The sequence below is a fragment of the Antechinus flavipes genome, chromosome 2, assembly GCF_016432865.1.
Source record: "Antechinus flavipes isolate AdamAnt ecotype Samford, QLD, Australia chromosome 2, AdamAnt_v2, whole genome shotgun sequence".
NCBI lineage: Eukaryota > Metazoa > Chordata > Mammalia > Dasyuromorphia > Dasyuridae > Antechinus > Antechinus flavipes.
This window is the reverse complement of record NC_067399.1, coordinates 213,772,355-213,793,697: the sequence shown is the minus strand read 5'-3', so window position 1 is coordinate 213,793,697 and position 21,343 is coordinate 213,772,355. Positions and strand designations below refer to the sequence as shown.

Sequence of the window (21,343 nt, the reverse complement as noted above, 5' to 3'; positions counted from 1 at the left end):
GAAATATATGTGTCAGTGAAATTATATTATTTGTAGATGAAGAGACACTTGAAGGAAGGCCTCTGTAGCTTATATCAATGCCAATTTTGTACTACAGAGTACAAATATTCTATATAGAATGAACCTGTAATCAATTAAAGTCTTCCCTGACGTTGACACTTAATATTTTCTATCTTGCTAGGAATTTGTCTTAAATATTTTGGAGTCATGGTCCAGCAATACAAATTCTGTTCTTAGATATCATCTGTATAAAATAGCCAAATTTTTTTGTTTTGTGGCCTCTTCTGAAGTTAGAACTATTTATGAAAAAAAATATCTTCTGAGTTAAGTTCTTCAATTTCCTATCTAAATTTTAAAGTTTTTAGGGATGCATTCATTATGTTTTACTTCTCTCATTGACAAATTAGGAGACTTTTGGGGATACATCTTGTGTACTCACTCCAGGAAGATATCTTACTTACTCATTTGACATTTTATCTAAACTGCCTCCATATCTCATGGTAGGAAGTCTTTAATAACTGTTATGCACTTAAGCCTTCTGGGTATAAACAGGATTATTTTTACCTGCTAGTGCCTTCTTCTTGAGACTTTGCATAGCAATCAGGACACTTTTCATTTATTTTTAAGATATGATCATAATTATCTTCTGTGTTTTTTAAAATGCCCTACTATGGCATTATGAAAGTATGAATCATTTGATCTCTGCCTCAATTCCATTGTAAGCACATACAAAGTACGTAAATGGTAGGCCCTCAATATTTGCTTTTAAAATTTATTGACGAGGTGTAATGCAGTTGTCATTACTTACTAAATCAAACATATTTTTGAAAAGTTGAATTTTAGTAATGATAAATGCCATATTAATGAAAATGAATATTAAAAATGAGCCCAGACAATCCTAATTAATTAAATGAGAACTTCATTTAATAAAACTTATGAAACTATCCTGTCAACTTTAATGTTAGGCAATTGAAATGGTTTTAAAAGTAGACTATCACTTCTTATAGGGCTGCAGTAGCATGTGTTGGGGCATTTTATGAAAAAATGGGGAGAATGTTAGGAAGTGCATTTCCAGAAACAGTTAACAATCTTTTGAAGTCTCTGAAAAATGCAGAGGTAAGTTACAGAACAAGTTCTATATATATATGTTTATGTGTTTTGTTTGTGAGAAAAATTCATTTGGCTTAAATAGATCTATTTGCCTTATATCTGTGTAATTCATAATCAACTTTTAGGGCAAAAGAAAATTTCCTAAATGTACTTCACTGCTTAAAATTTATTATGAATAGGAGAATTCCTTATGAAGAAGCAACATATTCCATTAATTTTGTGAAACAATGAATCTTTGGGGGCACCTTACAACTTTCTCAATTGCTTCTTGTAATCAACCATAAGGCCTGCCAATAATCTGCATTAAAAGCAAACCTTTTGGTGGCAAATTATAGAAGATGTCATGAGAGTTTTGTTTTCCCCTTTAGGTGTTCTTCATTAATCTTAAGTATTTCTCATTCACCTTGTAAAAGTAGGATGTCTTTCCCTTGGAAATATAAAACATGTACTTAACTTGTGTCCTTGAATTAATCAATAATTAATTAATGATGAATAAGTCAATCAGTATATTCTAAATACCTTGCTCCCTGAAGTAAGGTCACAGTGAATTTAATTGTAAGATGAGCCTGAACATAATGTGTAGGTTAAATAGAAAATTGAGTCAATTGTTTGGCTTAATTTTATCCTATTTTCTAGCTAAAATTTTATTTTATTAATGCTAAATTATTATTGTCAACTTTCAAAGACTTATATTCTGAATAACCATTGCTTCAAATCTAGAACTGTGTTTTTTAAACTCAGATCTGTCTTATGAAAATAGCAATTATGAGAAAATGTTGCTACTAGTACTTTTTTTTCCATCTAAAATAATAAACATAAAATTATATAGCAAAAATATTTATCTGCAACATTTGTTAATAACAGTCATTGAAAGAGGCTGACTTTCCCTCTATTTTACTCCAGAATTTCTTTATCCTATATCCCTCTATTTTGGAGATATTCTGGATCTTCATAATGTTGGACTGGAATTAATAGTGGCTATCAATAGAAATCATACTCAGAAGGATTATATGATCATATTGTTTGGGAAACACTAATCTAGAAATATTCTTAGAGATGTGGCATCCTTGCTTAATTTAAAAATTTGTTGATGGAATTTTTTTTTAATACACGTATACAGTCTCAAGGCCGAAGTGAAATCTTAATGAGTTTACAAAAAGTCCTAAATGGACTGGGTGGTGCAGCAGCTTCTTGTCATCGTGATATTTATAAGAATGCAAGATCTCTGCTAAGTGACAGATCTATGGCTGTTAGGTGTGCAGTTGCTAAAGTGAGTATTTTATTGATTTCAATATGATTATCTTATTAATGTGTGAATTTCCTCCTCCAGTACAGTTTGCAACTTTTTAATGCCTCATTATTCATATCTTCCCATAAGTTATCCATCAAGAATCTATACAATGCTTTGTAGGCCTTGCTTTGGTTATTTTTATGATAAGGTTGTAAATTATACTTCTTATTTTGTTATCTTCAAAGTAATTATCCTCAAAGTAATTTGTACTTATTTTCTTAAGGTATTAAATATGAGATTAGAGATTTTAAAATATTTTTAAGTTAGCTTATTTCTTAGAGAAAAATGAATTAACTCTTAAGAATATGAAGTTTTTATTGAAGAATTAAATTAATTTTAGATCTTCCATAAAGTCCTTTGTGTTGACAGCCATTGGTGTTAGAAGAGAGGTAGCTTAAATACAAATATTTCTGTAGTATTTTAATAATATTAATTGTTTTTAAATTTGTGCAGATTAGATTTCTTTGGCCTTTATGTATAAATCAGACTTTTTAATGAGTATTACATATTTAAAGGAATAACCAATTAAAAAAATAAGTGAAAATCTTTAATATACCTAACATTAAGACATATTGATAGTACTGAAACATTATATATATATAAGCAGTTTTTTAAAAAAATGACTTGCAGAATTCCAAATTTACATTACTATATTCTCATACAAAATAAGTCTATTTAGAATTAAAATATGTTTCTAATGCACTTAGGTATTTAACATATCATTATGTATTTCCAGAGAAATTTAAAACCAAAAAGATTGAGAAATTGAAACTCAGTCATTAGTGAAGATTAAATATCTTTGAAATTACAGATTTAAGATAGAAAAACTTAACTTACTCAAATTTTTATCAACCTAGGTATTACTTAAATACTGCATAGTTAATGGGAAAAGGGAGAGTGATAGAAGTCTACTGCACTTCTTTCTTACTTTGTACTTTATGACCAGTAAATTTTTTAAAAAATAAAATCATAAATTTAAAAAGAAAACATTTTAAAAGAATTTTTCATCAGATACTATGCTAGGCAAAAGGGATACAAAATTTTAAAAAGGAAAGTCTTTCCATGTACATAGAGAAGTAAATACAAAATTGATGCAAGTAGATAGGAAGTAATTTCTGAGAGATATTATTTTGGGGAGCAGAATAGATTCCCCGTAGAAGATAGCACTTGAAGTAAACTTTGAAAGAAGCTAAGATAAAAGGGGGATACCTTCCTGGTAGAGAGACAACCTGTGCAGGTGCAGAGATACAGAATATATACATAATTATATCCAGTCAGCCATTTAATCTAATCGTATGTGTGTGTGTGTGTGTGTGTGTGTGTGTGTGTGTGTGTGTGTGTATAGTCTTATAAAAGGAATCAAAAGTAGCCCATTTCATTTTTTTTTTAATTTAATAATAACTTTGTATTGACAGAATCCATGCCAGGATAATTTTTACACAGCACTATCCCTTGCAATCACCCATGTTTCGTTTTTTCCCCTCCCTCCTCCCCCCCCCAAGATGGCAAGCAGTCCTATATATGTTAAATATGTAGCAGTATATCCTAGATACAATACATATTTGCAGAACCGAACAGTTCTCCCACTGCACAGGGAGAGTTGAATTCAGAAGGTAAAAATAACTCGGGAAGAAAATCAAAAATCAAATAGTTCACATTCATTTCCCAGTATTCCTTCTTTGGGTGTAGCTGTTTCTGTCCATCATTTATCCAATGAAACTCAGTTAAGTCTCTTTGTCAGAGAAATCCACTTCCATCAGAATATATCCTCATACAATATCGTTGTCAAAGTGTATAATGATCTCCTGGTTCTGCTCATCTCACTTAGCATCAGTCCATGTAGGTCTCTCCAAGCCTCTCTGTATTCATCCTGCTGGTCATTCCTTACAGAGCAATAATATTCCATAACATTCATATACCACAATTTACCCAGCCATTCTCCAATTGATGGGCATCCATTCATTTTCCAGTTTCTAGCCACTACAAACAGGGCTGCTACAAACATTTTGGCACATACCGGTCCCTTTCCCTTTTTTAGTATCTCTTTGGGGTATAAGCCCAATAGAAACACTGCTGGATCAAAGGGTATGCACAGTTTGATAACTTTTTGGGCATAATTCCAGATTGCTCTCCAGAATGGCTGGATTCGTTCACAATTCCACCAACAATGCATCAGTGTCCCCGTTTTCCCGCATCCCCTCCAACATTCATCATTATTTTTTCCTGTCATCTTAGCCAATCTGACAGGTGTGTAGTGATATCTCAGAGTTGTCTTAATTTGCATTTCTCTGATCAATAGTGATTTGGAACACTCTTTCATGTGAGTGGTAATAGTTTCAATTTCTTCATCTGAAAATTGTCTGTTCATATCCTTTGACCATTTATCAATTGGAGAATGGCTTGATTTTTTATAAATTTGAGTCAGTTCTCTATATATTTTGGAAATGAGGCCTTTATCAGAACCTTTAATTGTAAAGATGTTTTCCCAGTTTGTTGCTTCCTTACTAATCTTGTTTGCATTCGTTCTGTTTGTACAAAGGCTTTTTAATTTGATATAATCAAAATTTTTTATTTTGTGATTGGTAATGGTCTCTAGTTCATCTTTGGTCACAAATTTCTTTCTCCTCCACAAGTCTGAGAGATAAACTATCCTATGTTCCTCTAATTTATTTATAATCTCGTTCTTTATGCCTAGGTCATGGACCCATTTTGATCTTATCTTGGTATGTGGTGTTAAGTGTGGGTCCTTGCCTAATTTCTGCCATACTAATTTCCAGTTATCCCAGCAGTTTTTATCAAATAATGAAATCTTATCCCAAAATTTAGAATCTTTGGGTTTGTCAAACACTAGATTGCTATAGTTGACTATTCTGTCTTGTGAACCTAACCTTTTCCACTGATCAACTAATCTATTTCTAAGCCAATACCAAATGGTTTTGGTGACTGCTGCTTTATAATATAATTTTAGATCAGGTACAGCTAAACCACCTTCATTTGATTTTTTTTTCATTAATTCCCTTGAGATTCTCGACTTTTTATTGTTCCATATGAATTTTGTTGTTATTTTTTCTAAATCATTAAAATATTTTCTTGGAAGTCTGATTGGTATAGCACTAAATAAATAGATTAGTTTAGGGAATATTGTCATCTTTATTATATTCGCTCGGCCTATCCAAGAGCACTTAATATTTTTCCAGTTATTTAAGTCTGACTTTATTTGTGTGAAAACTTTTTTGTAATTTTGCTCATATAATTCCTGACTTTCCTTTGGTAGGTAGATTCCCAAATATTTTATGCTATCAACAGTTATTTTGAATGGAATTTCTCTTTGTATCTCTTGCTCTTGGATTTTGTTGGTGGTGTATAAGAATGCTGAGGATTTATGGGGATTTATTTTGTATCCTGCTACTTTGCTAAAATTATGAATTATTTCTAGTAGCTTTTTAGTAGAATCTCTGGGGTTTTCTAGGTATACCATCATATCATCTGCAAAGAGTGATAATTTGGTTTCCTCATTGCCTACTCTAATTCCTTTAATATCTTTCTCGACTCTTATTGCTGAGGCTAGTGTTTCTAATACAATATTGAATAATAATGGTGATAGTGGGCAACCTTGCTTTACTCCAGATCTTACTGGGAAAGGTTCCAGTTTTTCCCCATTGCATATGATGCTTACTGAAGGTTTAAAATATATGCTCCTAACTATTTTAAGGAAAAGTCCTTTTATTCCTATGCTCTCAAGTGTTTTTATTAGGAATGGTTGTTGGATTTTATCAAATGCTTTTTCTGCATCTATTGAGATGATCACATGGTTTTTGTTTGGTTGGTTGTTGATATAGTCAATTATGTTAATAGTTTTCCTAATATTGAATCAGCCCTGCATTCCTGGTATAAATCCTACTTGGTCATAGTGTATTATTCTGGGGATGATTTTCTGTAATCTTTTTGCTAATATTTTATTTAAGATTTTAGCATCAATATTCATTAGGGAGATTGGTCTATAGTTTTCTTTCTCTGTTTTCAGCCTACCTGGTTTAGGTATCAGTACCATATCTGTGTTATAAAAGGAGTTTGGTAGGACTCCTTCAATCCCTACTTCTTCAAATAGTTTATTTAGCATTGGAGTTAGTTGATCTTTAAATGTTTGATAGAATTCAGATGTAAATCCATCTGGTCCTGGGGTTTTTTTCTTAGGGAGTTGATTGATAGTTTGTTCTATTTCTTTTTCTGAGATAGGAGTGTTTAGGATATTTACTTCTTCCTCTGTTAGTTTAGGCAAGCTATATTTTTGGAGGTATTCTTCTATTTCATTTAAGTTGTCGAATTTATTGGCGTAAAGTTGGGCAAAGTAACTCCTAATTATTGCTCTAATTTCCTCTTCGTTAGTGGTGAGTTCTCCCTTTTTATTTTTAAGACTAACAATTTGATTTTCCTCTTTCCTTTTTTTAATCAGATTTACTAAGGGTTTGTCTATTTTGTTGGTTTTTTCATAGAACCAACTCTTAGTTTTATTAATTAATTCAATAGTTTTTTTACTTTCAATTTTATTGATCTTTCCTTTTATTTTTTGAATTTCAAGTTTAGTGTTTGATTGGGGGTTTTTAATTTGTTCCTTTTCTAGCATTTTTAGTTGCAAGCCCAATTCATTGACCTTCTCTTTCTCTATTTTATACAAATAGGCCTCTAGAGATATGAGATTTCCCCTTATTACCGCTTTGGCTGCATCCCATACATTTTGGTATGATGTCTCATTATTATCGTTTTCTTGGATGAAGTTATTAATTATGTCTATAATTTAGCTGCAAAAATATTCAGTCCTCATGGCTGAGTAATTCCAATATAATAAAAACCACAATATTATCAAAGTTATTTTATAATTTTAATATTATAGCAATCAAATTATCAAAGGGATTCTTTATATAATTGAATAAAATAATAAAATTCATTTGCAAATATCGAATACCAAGGGAAAAAATGAAAAGTGATAGACTTGGAGGGGAATTCTATTTTTGGAACTCAAATTATGTAGAGGCAGCCATCTAATTTGATCAAAACAAAATAAGGAACTCCATTCCAGTGTTCAACCAGAAAATCATAAATTTCGTAGGAAACAATGCCCAATTTACAAAAACTATTGGAATAACTGGAAAGCAGTTTGGCAGAAATTTAGTTTAGATCAATAGCTTACCATTCACTTATTATTCTATAATGTTTTAAATGATTCCTGATTAACCTTAACAATAAATAAAAATCATACTATAAAAAAAGAAATGAATCAGATTGTGTATCTCTCACATATATGGATGGAAAATATATTTTTAACCAAACATGGAATAAAAGTCACTATAAAAATAAAATATAAACCTGAAAATCTATTTCACAAAATCAATATACTTAGGATCAGGAAGTAAATGATCCAGTGGGGAAGGGGGGGAGGGGGGTGGTCACTTTTTTTTCATGATTTCTCTGATTGGAGTTTTGTATCCAAGATATAAAAACAATTTACACGCATGCATACACACGCCACACACACACACACTTTACATGTATATACACATGTGTATGTATATATACATGTGTGTATGTATATATAAATACATACCTATACATGTGTGTATATATACACATTTATTTATATACAAATATACATAAACATAAATATGTAGATGCATACATACACATAAATATAGAGAGAATCAAAAGCCATTTTCTAATAAATAAGTGGTCAAAGAATATGAACAATTGTAAAAAAGAATTTAAAACTCTAAACAACCATATTAAAGAATGCTCCAAGATAGTAATACAGGAAAATCAAATCCAAACAACTCTTATGATTTTATCTCACATCTTGGAAATTGACAGGGATAACAAAAGGTGGGAATAGTCAATGTTGGAGGGGTTATGGGAAGATTACCAATCTACTTCATTGTTGAGGTAGCAGTGAATTAGTACAACTTTTTGAAAAAGAATTTGCAGTTATACAAATAAAGCAACTAAAATGTCCATATTCTTTGATGCAGAGATTGTCACTATACTTATAAGAGGTTGTTAATATTCCAAACATTTACTCTACATATACAAATGAAATAGACTACCATGACACTGTAAGAAATAATGAGAAGTCATATGACCAACATAATGCTGGACTAGATGTTTTCTGCAATTCCTTCTAGATTTCTTTCTCCTTTTTCCTTCCTTATTTCCTTCCTTTGAGTCTCCTAGTTCATATACATTGGAAGTAAAACAGGCACTCATGAATTTGATGCCATTGCTGATTGGCTTGGCATTAAAGCTTTGATCTGCTTGATTTCTGACCTAACCTAGTTTGTTCCTTTTTAGGCAGTCTGGTGGTCACCTTGCTCTTGGGGACTTACCATATTATAGCTTGTATGTAATTGATATGTAATTGACTTCAGCTCTCCTGTTGTTGAGAATCCCTGAGGTCAGGTGAGATCTATCAGCCCCTGCCTCTCCCAGCTTCAGGAATTATAAGTATGCAGTATCATTACTGGCTAGTCCCCACTGTTACAATACACAAACACAGAGAATTATACAGCAGAGACAGAACAAATAACAGCTATATATCTACATGTAATATTCTTAATTTCGTTTTCTTGGGGTCTCTGGGGAGCCTTTGTTTCAGTTCATTAATCACCACAAAAGTAGCCAGGTGTTAAAGTCCAAATCTTTTGTTGTTTTCTTGCTTAGGGCTGAGCAGCTTTCTTAAAGGCCTTTCGGAGTCTTGGTTTCAGTGGAGAAACTAAGGAGGCCAGCAACCAGGAGCCTGACTGAAGGTGGAATGAATTTCTGTCTCCTAGGCTCCAAGAGCTTCTAGTGCGCTTGTGCTCTGTGGCTCTCAGTCCCTACTTATATGCTCTACACTGAGTATAAACCACTCATTATATCACTAGGAAACCATTATCTATTGTAAGATTAAATCAATCATACTGAACCATACTAAACTAGGTAACCATTGTCTCTATCAATTCCACTGAATTAACACCTTGTAAGAATCCTGTTTCAAGTTCAGAGTTCTGGCCCATAACATCTATATGATAGGGAAAGTGATAAATTTGCCTAGTAGCAGCTTTATGAATTAATAGAGAATGATAATCATCACTGTCACATCAGCTTCCATACTCTTTTCAGATTGACTATAAAACTAACCAAAGGCTTGGGTTGTTGGTTTGCTGCCATCTTAGTCTATACATACTTCCTTGGCAATTCCTCAGACATCTTATTGAAATAAGCAACAGACTTCAACTTTTCCCTACCATGGAGGAAGAACAGAAAGTAAGGAGGGAGCCATTTGTATTTTTTGCTTGAAGTGCCTTCTATGTTAGGGCCTCTTAAAGTAACAAAAATTCTGCCCTGTGTATCCACTGCACCTTCCCCAAGAATGCAAAATGTGATAGATAGTGTAGCCATAAAATTAATAAAAGAGGGAAACTGGGACAGGAAGACAGTATTCTGAGCTGTATCAGGCCTGAAGGAAAGGGGACTGGATCCAGCTGGAGTTAGTGCTTTCCTCCCAGATGCTACTAATGAAAAGTAATTTTCCAAAGTGGGAAGAGACTGAGATAGCTTTGAATGATAGTCTGTAGAACATCAATGAAGAGGAAGTCAAAAAGTGAGTGATAAGAGAATTAAAAAAAAAAAAAAAAGACTGAAACCAAAGAATTAAGGCAGAAAAAACTCAGTCTTTAAAAACCCAAAGCACAGACAGAGAAATCAGCAAAGAAAATAGTAAAGGGAAGATGGCTAAAAGGGTTTGAACTTGTAAATAAATATTATTGGGGAAAGGAAGAAACTTGTTAGTTCCAAGTAGAACATACTGCATCTAGATATTCTAGAATAGTTCAAAAGAAAAATCAGCATATTTATAGACATTAATTTCAGATTGAAAAAACTACAGCTGCACATCAGAAATAATTAGCATAATAGAAAAATGAATCTAAAGTGACAAGTCTCTCTAAAGAAATAAAAGTGAGGGCAAGAGGTTGAAAATAAAAATATACTGCAAAGGACAATCTGAAAGGAAATAAGCATTAATGAATATGTGATCCCTATATGAACAAAATACCTTAATCTCAAAGACAGAGAGTGTAGGAACATAAAATTCTTTGGCTTCCCCAGGAAAACATGTCAAGTGGAAAAAAAGTAAACATCATAATGGAAGTAATAATACAAGAAAATTTCCCAGAATGTCTGAACAACAACAACAATACAGCACCACTCAAAAAGTTCCCAAATTATCTTCTGGGGGAAAAACAAAACAACAACAACAACAACAAAAACAAAAAAAACCTCTCTGCTTCAAACTCTAAAATGTATAGTGTTTAAATTGAACAGTTCCAATGAAAACAAATTCTGGAAATGACTAGTAATAAGAAATTTCCCTTAAATATGAAGAAAAGGAAACCTAAATAACACAAGATTGTATTTTATGCCAATTAGAAACTGCAGAGGCAAGTGGAATAATATATTCTAAAAATCAAAGGCTCCAAGATGCCACCCAAAGTAATCTAGTATTCTGCCAATGGAAGTGTAATCATGTATGGGGGAAAAAGTTCAAACTTTTAGTGAAAGAGACTTTTGAGGCATTCTGGAAAAAGAAAACAAAAACTAAAAAGAAAAAACCCCAGGTGTTATTTGACTTGTGAATATGCCAAACAACAGAAATACAAGAAAAAGATAAGTACAAATTCCAAGTAATAAAGTACAAATCAGAGAAGCCCAGAGTCATGTATATAACTATAGATCAGATTTCAGATCAGTTGGAAAGCATGGGCCTATAGCAGGAGGAGGAATGTTTGAAGGGCAGAGATTTAGGGTCCCCCTTTTATAGCATTTTAGTAGTGGGTAATAGGCTAATTTTATCCATACCATCTTAGATATCAACATTTGTCTTAAAGTTATCAGCCTTACCTTTTTTTTTTTTTTTTTTTTTTTTTTTTTTTTTTTTTTTACGTTTTGTTGGCCATACTAGGAGCTTGCCTGGAGTTTTTAGACTGAAAACAATTAATGGGACCAGGTGCTGTTATCACTGTGGCCTAGCTCATATCCCCTCAGGATGGAACTTTTTAAAACAATTGCAAATGACTTCTCTGCTTACTTAATTTAAGCAACAAATTTGAAAGTGGCTTCTATTCCCCCTTATTTATGAGACAGTTTTACAAGTGACTTCTTTGTTCCCTTTTTGCAATTTTCTTATTACTATTACCTCAAATTGTCTACTATATACTATATGCATAGTAGGGAATGGGAGGATAAAGAGGAGCAGAACAAGATATATTTTTAACTCACTGATAGAAGAGAGAAAACACCTAGAAAGACCCCAGTGTGTTAAAAAGAAAGGGAGGAAAATTGATTATTTTAGAAAATCCTTATAAAAAAATTGACGAGGAGGGAAATGAGTTTAATATAAATAGGGACAACATTGTAAAGTAAAACAGCTTTTAATAACTACAGAACTGATCAAAATAATAAACCACATGTCCAGAGGATCCCTAATGAAACATGTTAGCCAACTTCTAACAGAGAGGTGGTGAATTCAAAATCCAGAAAAGAAAAAACACTATTTTGGCCATGGCCACCATTGTTCATTTTATCTGACTATGTTTATTTGTTACTAGAGGTTTCTCCCACCTTTTTTAATTGGGACACAGGGATATTTGGAAGAAAGGAGTAGGTTTTCAATTGTATGGACCTACACTTAACACCGTATACCAAGATAAGATCAAAATGGGTCCATGATTTAGGCATAAAGAACGAGATTATAAATAAATTAGAGGAACATAGGATAGTTTATCTCTCAGACTTGTGGAGGAGAACGAAATTTGTGACCAAAGATGAACTAGAGACTATTACTGATCACAAAATATTAAACTTTGATTATATCAAATTAAAAAGCCTTTGTAGAAACAAAACTAATGCAAACAAGATTAGAAGGGAAGCAACAAACTGGGAAAACATCTTCACAGTTAAAGGTTCTGACAAAGTCCTCATTTCCAAAATATATAAAGAATTGACTCAAATTTATAAGAAATCAAGCCATCCTCCAATTGATAAATGGTCAAAGAATATGAACAGACAATTTTCAGATGATGAAATTGAAACTATTACCACTCATATGAAAGAGTGTTCCAAATCACTATTGATCAGAGAAATGCAAATTAAGACAACTGAGATACCACTACACACCTGTCAGATTGGCTAAGATGACAGGAAAAAATAATGATGAATGTTGGAGGGGATGCTGGAAAATGGGGACACTGATGCATTGTTGGTGGAGTTGTGAACGAATCCAACCATTCTGGAGAGCAATCTGGAATTATGCCCCAAAAGTTATCAAACTGTGCATACTCTTTGATCCAGCAGTGATACTACTGGGCTTATATCCCAAAGAAATACTAAAGAAGGGAAAGGGACTTGTATGTGTGAAAATGTTTGTGGGAGCCCTGTTTGTAGTGGCTAGAAAATGGAAATTGAATGGCTGCCCATCAATTGGAGAATGGCTGGGTAAATTGTGGTTTATGAATGTTATGGAATATTATTGTTCTGTAAGAAATGACCAGCAAGATGAATACAGAGAGGCTTGGAGAGACTTACATGAACATCAGTTCATGTAAGTGAAATGAGCAGAATCAGGAGATCATTATATACCTCAATAACGATACTATATGAAGATGTATTCTGATGAAAGTGGATTTCTTTGACAAAGAGACCTAACTCAGTTTCTTTTTTTTTTTTTAATATTTTATTTTATTTTATAATAACTTTATATTGACAGAATCCATGCCAGGGTAATTTTTTTTCAACATTATCCCTTACACTCGCTTCTGTTCTGATTTTTCCCCTCCCTCCCTCCACCCCCTCCCCTAGATGGCAAGCAGTCCTATATATGTTAAATATGTTGCAGTATATCCCGAGCATTTCTCTTATTGCACAGGGAGAATTGGATTCAGAAGGTAAAAAACAACTTGGAAAGAAAAACAAAAATGCAAATAGTTCACATTCATTTTCCAGTGTTCTTTCTTTGGGTGTAGCTGCTTCTGTCCATCATTTATCAATTGAAATTGAGTCTTTGTCAAAGAAATCCACTTCCATCAGAATACATCCTCATACAATATCGTTGTCGAAGTGTAAAGTGATCTCCTGGTTCTGCTCATTTCACTTAGCATCAGTTCATGTAAGTCTCTCCAAGCCTCTCTGTATTCATCCTGCTGGTCATTTCTTACAGAACAATAATATTCCATAACATTCATATACCACAATTTACCCAGCCATTCTCCAATTGATGGGCATCCATTCAATTTCCAGTTTCTAGCCACTACAAACAGGGCTGCCACAAACATTTTAGCACATACAGGTTCCTTTCCCTTCTTTAGTATTTCTTTGGGATATAAGCCCAATAGAAACACTGCTGGATCAAAGGGTATGCACAATTTGGTAACTTTTTGGGCATAATTCCAGATTGCCTAACTCAGTTTCAATTGATCAATGATGGACAGAAGCAGCTACACCCAAAGAAAGAACACTGGGAAATGAATGTAAACTATTAGCATTTTTGTTTTTCTTCCCGGGTTATTTTTACCTTCTGAATGCAATTCTCCCTGTGCAACAAGAGAACTGTTCGGTTTTGCATATATATATTGTATCTAGGATATACTGCAACATATTTAACATATATAGGACTGCTTGCCATCAAGGGAAGGGGGTGGAGGGAGGGAGGGAAAAAATCGGAATAGACGTGAGTGCAAGGGATAATGTTATAAAAAATTACCCTGGCATGGATTCTGTCAATAAAAAGTTATTATAAAATAAATTAAAAAAAAAAAAGGTTTTCAATTGTATGCAAAAAAAAAAAGCCCAAGCCTTAAAATGTTTTAAAAATGTATAGAAAAGTTCAGCCATAAGCACTAAAGCTTCTCTTGACTCTGGACTTGTGAACAGATCCCCTGCTCTCTGAAGTTGCAGGTGCTTATGCTTCTCTCTGCCTTGATTATAATAGACCAGAAGTGTTCCTCTCTACTTTGCCTATGGGTGATGAGTTGCAAAATAGCACGACTGTAGCCAGTACTAACAAGGAGTCCCCCAAATCTCTTCTGACGAGTTGTCTGACCCTCTTATTATCTATCTCTTGTCTGGAAAATGCTGTTGCTGCTATCATACCCACTTCCAAAGCTCACTGTTGGTGTTGCCTCTGTGTCCATTCCTGCCTAACTTCCATCCTGGTGGTACAGAGTTCTGCTGACCATCTAAATTGTTCTAGACTGGAAAAATTGCTCACTCTGGTCTTTTGTTAGCACTGTCCTTCTACAATTCGATTTGAGGCATTACTTTAAAGTTCTTGGTAGGGGAATGTTGGGAGCATTTGCCTGAGTTGCTGTCTTTCATTTGACTTTGTCCTTGTTATTTACTTTTTAGGGGGAAAAAAGTGGCATGAATTAGAGATTTATGATTTCATATTTTTTAATGTGATATATGTAAATGCTCATTTTTTGGTGTTTAAGTTCATAATAATTAAAAATGGTTAAAAAATGAAATCTTTCTCACTCTCACTTTTTTCCTAGTTTATCCATTTAAATTGTCATAGATTTTTCTAGCTTTTCTGTTGGGCTTGTGAACCTTTGAAAAGATAGTTAGATTATACTTGTATATATTGTACAAGTGTATATACATTTGTAATGTATGGATTTATGCATTATGATGATATTAAGTATAAATTAAACATATTATTTTTTCTATTGTAGGCTCACTATCTTGATAGAAAATAAATGTTTGAACTAATCAGTGAACTGATATGTGATCATATACTGTTTTATTGTTTCTGAATTATTTTATGTATGCATGTGTGTGAACCTCCTTAGCTAGATTGTGACCTTTGTGAGCATAATATCTATATCTTATATCTTATATTTTCATATTCCCCACAATGCCAGACTCATACAAGGTACTTAATACATTTTTATAAAGTTGAAAAAATAGTGTGACTTTTCTAGTTATTGTTCTAGTATTAATTCTACTACTTTAAATTCCATTTCTTTTTTTACAGTATTACATCAAATAACATTTATCTTTACATCAGTTTAGATCTTATATATATCTAAAACCTTTTTGAAATTAATTTAATGTTAATTTTTTTTAACCTTACAGTGTCTGCTAGAACTACAAAATGAAGCTGTATTTATGTGGACAGCTGAATTAGAAAATATAGCCACATTATCTTTTAAGGCTTTGGAAAGCTCAAATTATGGGGTTCGAGTGGCAGTGGCAAAACTCTTGGGAACAGTCATGGCTACCGCATTGATGCCTAAACAGGCAACGGGTACTGAATTATCATTATTATATGTTTAACGTCATATGCCTATATTTTGTTTTATATGTTTTTAATATTTTTCCATGACAGCTCTTAAACTAATAACTTTTGTAATTTCTGAATTAATCTAATTAATGTGTAAAATTTTAAAGTATAAAAATTTAAAGTCTATGAAAACTTTGCCTTTATTTTAGACCAAAAGATATTATTCACAGATATTTAGCATATTTTCCCAAATTCGTTATGTAGTGGATTAAGTTTCAGTAAAAAATTTAAAACTGACAAATTTATTCTTATTTAGTCATTTTCAGTTGTGTCTAGCTCTTTTGTGACTCCATTTAAGTTTTTTTTGGCCGAGAAACTGTACTAGTTTTCCATTTCCTGCTCCAGCTCATTTGATGAGAAAACAGAAGCAACCTGAGTTAAGTGACTTGTCTAGGATCATACACCTAGTATGTATTTGGACCAGATTTGAACTTATGGAATTGAGTCTTTCTGACTCCAGGCCCTCTACTTATTGTGCTACTTACCTGCCTTTTAGTTAGATTGTGATCTGAACATAATATCAATATTGTAACTTTTTTCATATTCTCCCAGTGCCAGACATATAGTATGTGCTTGTTAAGTTCTCAAGTTGTTTTATCTTAAAATATGAAAAATTCCACCTATAATTTCCTATTAAATAGGTGATTGAAGTAGAGATACTTATAGGACTTTAAAAAGTCTTCACCTTCTTTTCTTTCACCTTCTTCTTTAATGGCTGATTGTATCATATGTATAAATTAATATTTTGTGTATAGCTACAAATTTATCCTATTTTTTTCTAAAAGTAATGCGCCAGAATGTGAAAAGAGCCACTTTAGATGAAGTCTTAGAGCTCATGGCCACAGGATTTCTGCGAGGAGGGTCTGGATTCTTAAAGAGCGGTGGAGAAATGCTAAAAGTTGGTGGGTCAGTTAATCGTGAAGTAAGAGTTGGAGTTACACAGGTTTGTAATAGCCTATGTAAAAATAGTCGTTGTTTTTTTTTATTTCATAAATTTTATAAAGTCATCTGCCAAATAATAGCAAATACATAGTCATTTGTAACTTTATATGTGGAATATTACTTTAATGTTTTACCTTGATTTCTATAATATATGCTTTTTTTAGTCTCATGCATTCTCTTAAATAGTATGTTGATACATACATACATATAATTATTCATATATTGCATAAATATGTATCTACTTGTGCTATTCATTTGGAGGTTGGCATTTTAACGATTATACAAACCTTTTGGTTACCTTTAACTCAAATTATGCTAATAAAGGCATAAATATTCAAAGAAAAAATTTTAATTAAAATAAAAAAATTCTCATGTGTTTAGAAAGTTATTTAAAAGTGATGTTTATCCTGTGCATATCCTTTGATCCAGCAGTGTTTCCACTGGGCTTGTATTAAAAGAGATCATAAAGGAGGGAAAGGGACCCACATGTAGAAAAATGTTTGTGGCAGCCCTTTTTATAGTGGCAAGAAACTGGAAACTGAGTGGATGCCCATCAGTTGGAGAATGGCTAAATAAGTTATGGTATATGAATGGAATATGGAATATTATTGATCTGTAAGAAATGACCAGCAGGCTGATTTCAGAAAGGCTTGGAGAGACTTGTATGAACTCATGCTAAGTGAAATGAGTAAAACCACGAGATCATTATACATGACAACAACAAAATTATACGATAATCTATTCTGATAGACTTGGCTTTCTTCAGCAATGATATGATTCAGGCCAGTTCTAATGGTCTTTTGATGAAGAAGGTCATCTGCTCCCAGAGAGAGTTCTTATAATGGAGAGAGTCATCTACATCCAGAAAGAAGACTTTGGGGACTGAATGTGGATCACAAAATAGTATTTTCATTCTTTTTATTGTTTGCTTGCATTTTTTTCTTTTTCATTTTTTTCCCGTTTTTATCTGATTTTTCTTGTGCAGCATGGTATTTGTGGAAATATATATAGAAGAAATTCATATATTTAACATATTAGATTACTTGCTGTCTAAGGGAGAGGGTAGGGGAAAAGAGAGGAAAAATTTGGAACTCAAGGTTTTACAAGGGAGATTGTTGAAAATTATCCATGCATATATTTTGAAAATAAAAAGATTTAATTAAAATAAATAAATAAAAGTGATGGTTATCACATTACCGACTGCTTATCAGACATTTTGAAATGGATGTCTCATAGTCATCTCAAACTCAACATGCCTGAAATAGATTTCATATTCACCCTTCTTCTGAATTATTCTATTACTTTCAAAGGAACTAATGTTCTTTCATCTGTCTAGTTTCACAATCTTAATCTCATCCTCCATTCCTTACTCTCATTCATCCAGCATATCTGAGACCATTTGCCAAATCTTGCTGTTTGTTTCTCTCTGTTTCATAATCTATCTCCTCAATACTCACAAAACTGACACCATAATTTAGGTTCTCTTTATATCTTTCCTGAACTATTACAATAGCTCCCTAATTGATCTCAGTCTTTTTACTATTCTAATTTATCTTCCACATAACCATCAGTTAATTTTTTCTTTTTTCTTTTTAATAATAGCTTTTTATTTTCAAAATACACAGAAAAATAATTTTCAACATTGACTCTTGTAAAACCTTCTGTTCCAATTTTTTCTCTGCTTTCCCTCCCTCTCCTAGATAGCAAGTAATCCAATATAGGTTAAATATGTGCAATTCTTCTAAACATATTTCCACATTTATTATGCTGCACAAGAAAAATCAGATCAAAAAGGGAAAAAAAATGAGAAAGAAAAAACAAGCAAGCAGATGACTCTCCATCATAAGTCTATTGGAATTAGCCTGAAGTACTTCATTGTTGAATAGAGCCAAGTCCATCACACTTGATCATCACATATTATTGTTGCTATGTACAATGTTCTCTTGGTTCTACTCACTTCACTTAGCATCAGTTCATGTATGTCTCCCCAGGCTTTTCTGAAATCATCCTTTTGATTGTTTCTTACAGAACAATAATATTCCATGATATTCATGTGCCATAACTTATTCAGCCAATTCCCAACTGATGAGCATCCACTCACTTTTCAGTTTCTTGCCCCTACAAAAAGGGTTCCTACAAATATTTTTATATATGTGGGTCCTTTTCCCTTTTTTATGATCTTTTTGGGATATAGACCTAATAGAGACACTGCTGGATCAAAGGGTATGCACAGGTTGATAGCCCTTTGGGCATAGTTCCAAATTGCTCTCAAGAATGGTTGAATCAGAGTTAATTTCTTAAAAGTGAATGTCTGACAGTGTCACTTTCCACAAACAACAACAACAACAACAACAACAACAATCCTGTTTGCCATTTAAATCTCTCTACATTTTATTTCTTCCTATCTTCCCAGGCCTTTCAGAAAGCTTTCATTCACTATGCAATCTAGCCATACTAATCCACTTGGTCTTCCATGTACACTCAGTATTTTATCTCCCATTTCTCTGACTTTGTACTTGGTATTCTCTTATGTATAGATTGGACTCCTTCATCTGTATATCTGGAAATCTTTGGATTTCCAGAATTGAGTGCTACCTTTTACCTGACCTCTTTTCTAATCCCTTGGCTGCTAAATCTTTTAACTCTTTTCTCAAACTACTTTTTATTGATTTGTCTATTATAAGTGTATTTTTTCCTGCATTAGATGCTAATTTCTTAGGATCAGGAACTCTTTCACTTTTTGCTTTTCACAAAGTAGACATTTAATAAATGCTTGCTTGCTTTATTAAAAAATTAAAAAATTTAAAGCCATTGATCAACTTCAAGATACATTTTCCCTGGCTTTAGTAGACACTAAAGGGGGTTTGTGACGATTGAGTCATAATCCTTTCATCAGTCTATGCATTTGGAATAAGTGAAAATGAATATTTTATAAAATTTTAGCCTCTACCTTTTGGATATTAGAGAAGCAGAGTTTTGTTGTTTTACAGCCATATTTCATCTTCTCCATTTTAAAATGTAAGTGTTTTTTCTTTTCTTTTTCTTTTTCTTTTCTTTTTTTTTTTTACCATTTATATTCTCTTATAAAGTGGATTTGGGCTTTATTTTTTAAAGTTGTTTTATTTGTAAGTGTAATTTGTTTTAGGTTTTAAATTACATTTTATTTTGCTTGCAGGCATATGTTGTTTTTGTTACAACATTAGGTGGTCAGTGGTTAGAACGCAGCTTTGCTACATTCTTATCCCATGTACTTGATCTGGTTTCACACCCTCGGGCCACTCAAACACATGTAGAAGCTGTGTACTCAAGAAGATGTGTCTCCTTTATCCTCAGAGCTACTGTAGGTAGTTTGCTTGGGGAAAAAGCTCAGATTGCAGCTGCCAAAGAAATCTGTCAAGCCATTGGAAAACAAATGAAAGCAGTGGGTGAGGATTATTTTTCTTTCACTTTGAAAACAAATTTTGGAAATTAATAATATATAGAATCACAAATCATTTTTATACACTGTGAAGGGACCACGGAGGCTATTTAATTCCATTATCCTCATGTGAAGAAACTGAGAATGAAGGAAGTGTTTGTATAACTTGCCTAAGATCACAAAAGAGGCAGGATTTAAACCAAAGTCCTCTGATTTTGGAGCCTCTTTAATATCTGATGCTCCTAAGGAGGTAATGTTTATCACGGTTACCTTAATCACAGATTCTTCAAATATTTCTAAATTGCTTGAAAATTTGTTTCTAAATAATTTAATTATCTGCCCATGATCTTGTTTATTAGCAAACAAATTTGTTTTTATGAAGAAAACTAAATTCAGGCCTATCTTCTTGAATGATCATGAATTATGAATTAATGAGATACTAGTGAAGTTTTAGTTTAGAGTTATTTAGTTGATAATTTGTTCTGTATTGAAAGTTTGATGAAAACTGAATTTGTGTATTCTCCAAAGTGAAACAAAACTCTAAGGATGAAAAAAATCTTGTAGTTAATTATTTTCACCTTATTTTTACCACATTTTGGAACCTTGTTAACCCAAATTTAATTAAACAGTAGGAAGTTGGAAAATTAAATTAGCCAATGTATTGTATCTTGTGGTATACTTAGAGATAAAGTTTTGTGTTGAGGCATAAAACTTTAGTTAACTTAAAGATCATCCTTGTATTCTACTTCTCTTTGGTTTTCATTAATTATACCTATCTACAGGTTAGATATCATGTCTAGAAAAATATTCTCTCTTTATAGTTATCATGGGGATCATGAACTTTCTTTATTAAGAATTTTTTAGCTTTGGCTGAGAATTAAAACAAATTATTTGATTTTTTGTTGCACAACATTTAATGTTAAACAAGACTAGTGGCTCTTTGAATATGAATGAGTCTAGATGGGAACTTCAGAGTTATTTTCACTGTAAGTGTTATTGACCTAGACATGTGAGGAGAAAAATGATTCTAGGATGTTGGTATATTTGATGTATTTTATAGATGTACAAATTCATTGAATGCTACAATCATATGACTCCTTTAAAACATTTAATATTCAATTACATTGGTACTGATACCTGAGAAATTAGGATTAAAAAACTTGATTTGTAGCCATTAAACATATATTATTTTAAAAATAAATGGAATAAAGAAAAC

At 32.4% G+C, this 21,343-nt stretch overlaps 1 protein-coding gene across 4 annotated transcripts in view; it reads left to right on the top strand.

Moving 5' to 3' along the window:
• HEATR5B (HEAT repeat containing 5B) overlaps positions 1-21,343 on the top strand; it is a 138,342-nt gene that overhangs the window by 8,779 nt on the left and 108,220 nt on the right. For all 4 annotated transcript variants that reach the window (XM_051976147.1, XM_051976146.1, XM_051976145.1 and 1 more), the window contains 5 exons: positions 1,008-1,116; positions 2,231-2,380; positions 15,560-15,731; positions 16,553-16,710; positions 19,885-20,134. In XM_051976147.1, the coding sequence (XP_051832107.1) occupies positions 1,008-1,116; positions 2,231-2,380; positions 15,560-15,731; positions 16,553-16,710; positions 19,885-20,134 (839 nt within the window). The remainder of the gene's footprint in view (positions 1-1,007; positions 1,117-2,230; positions 2,381-15,559; positions 15,732-16,552; positions 16,711-19,884; positions 20,135-21,343) is intronic.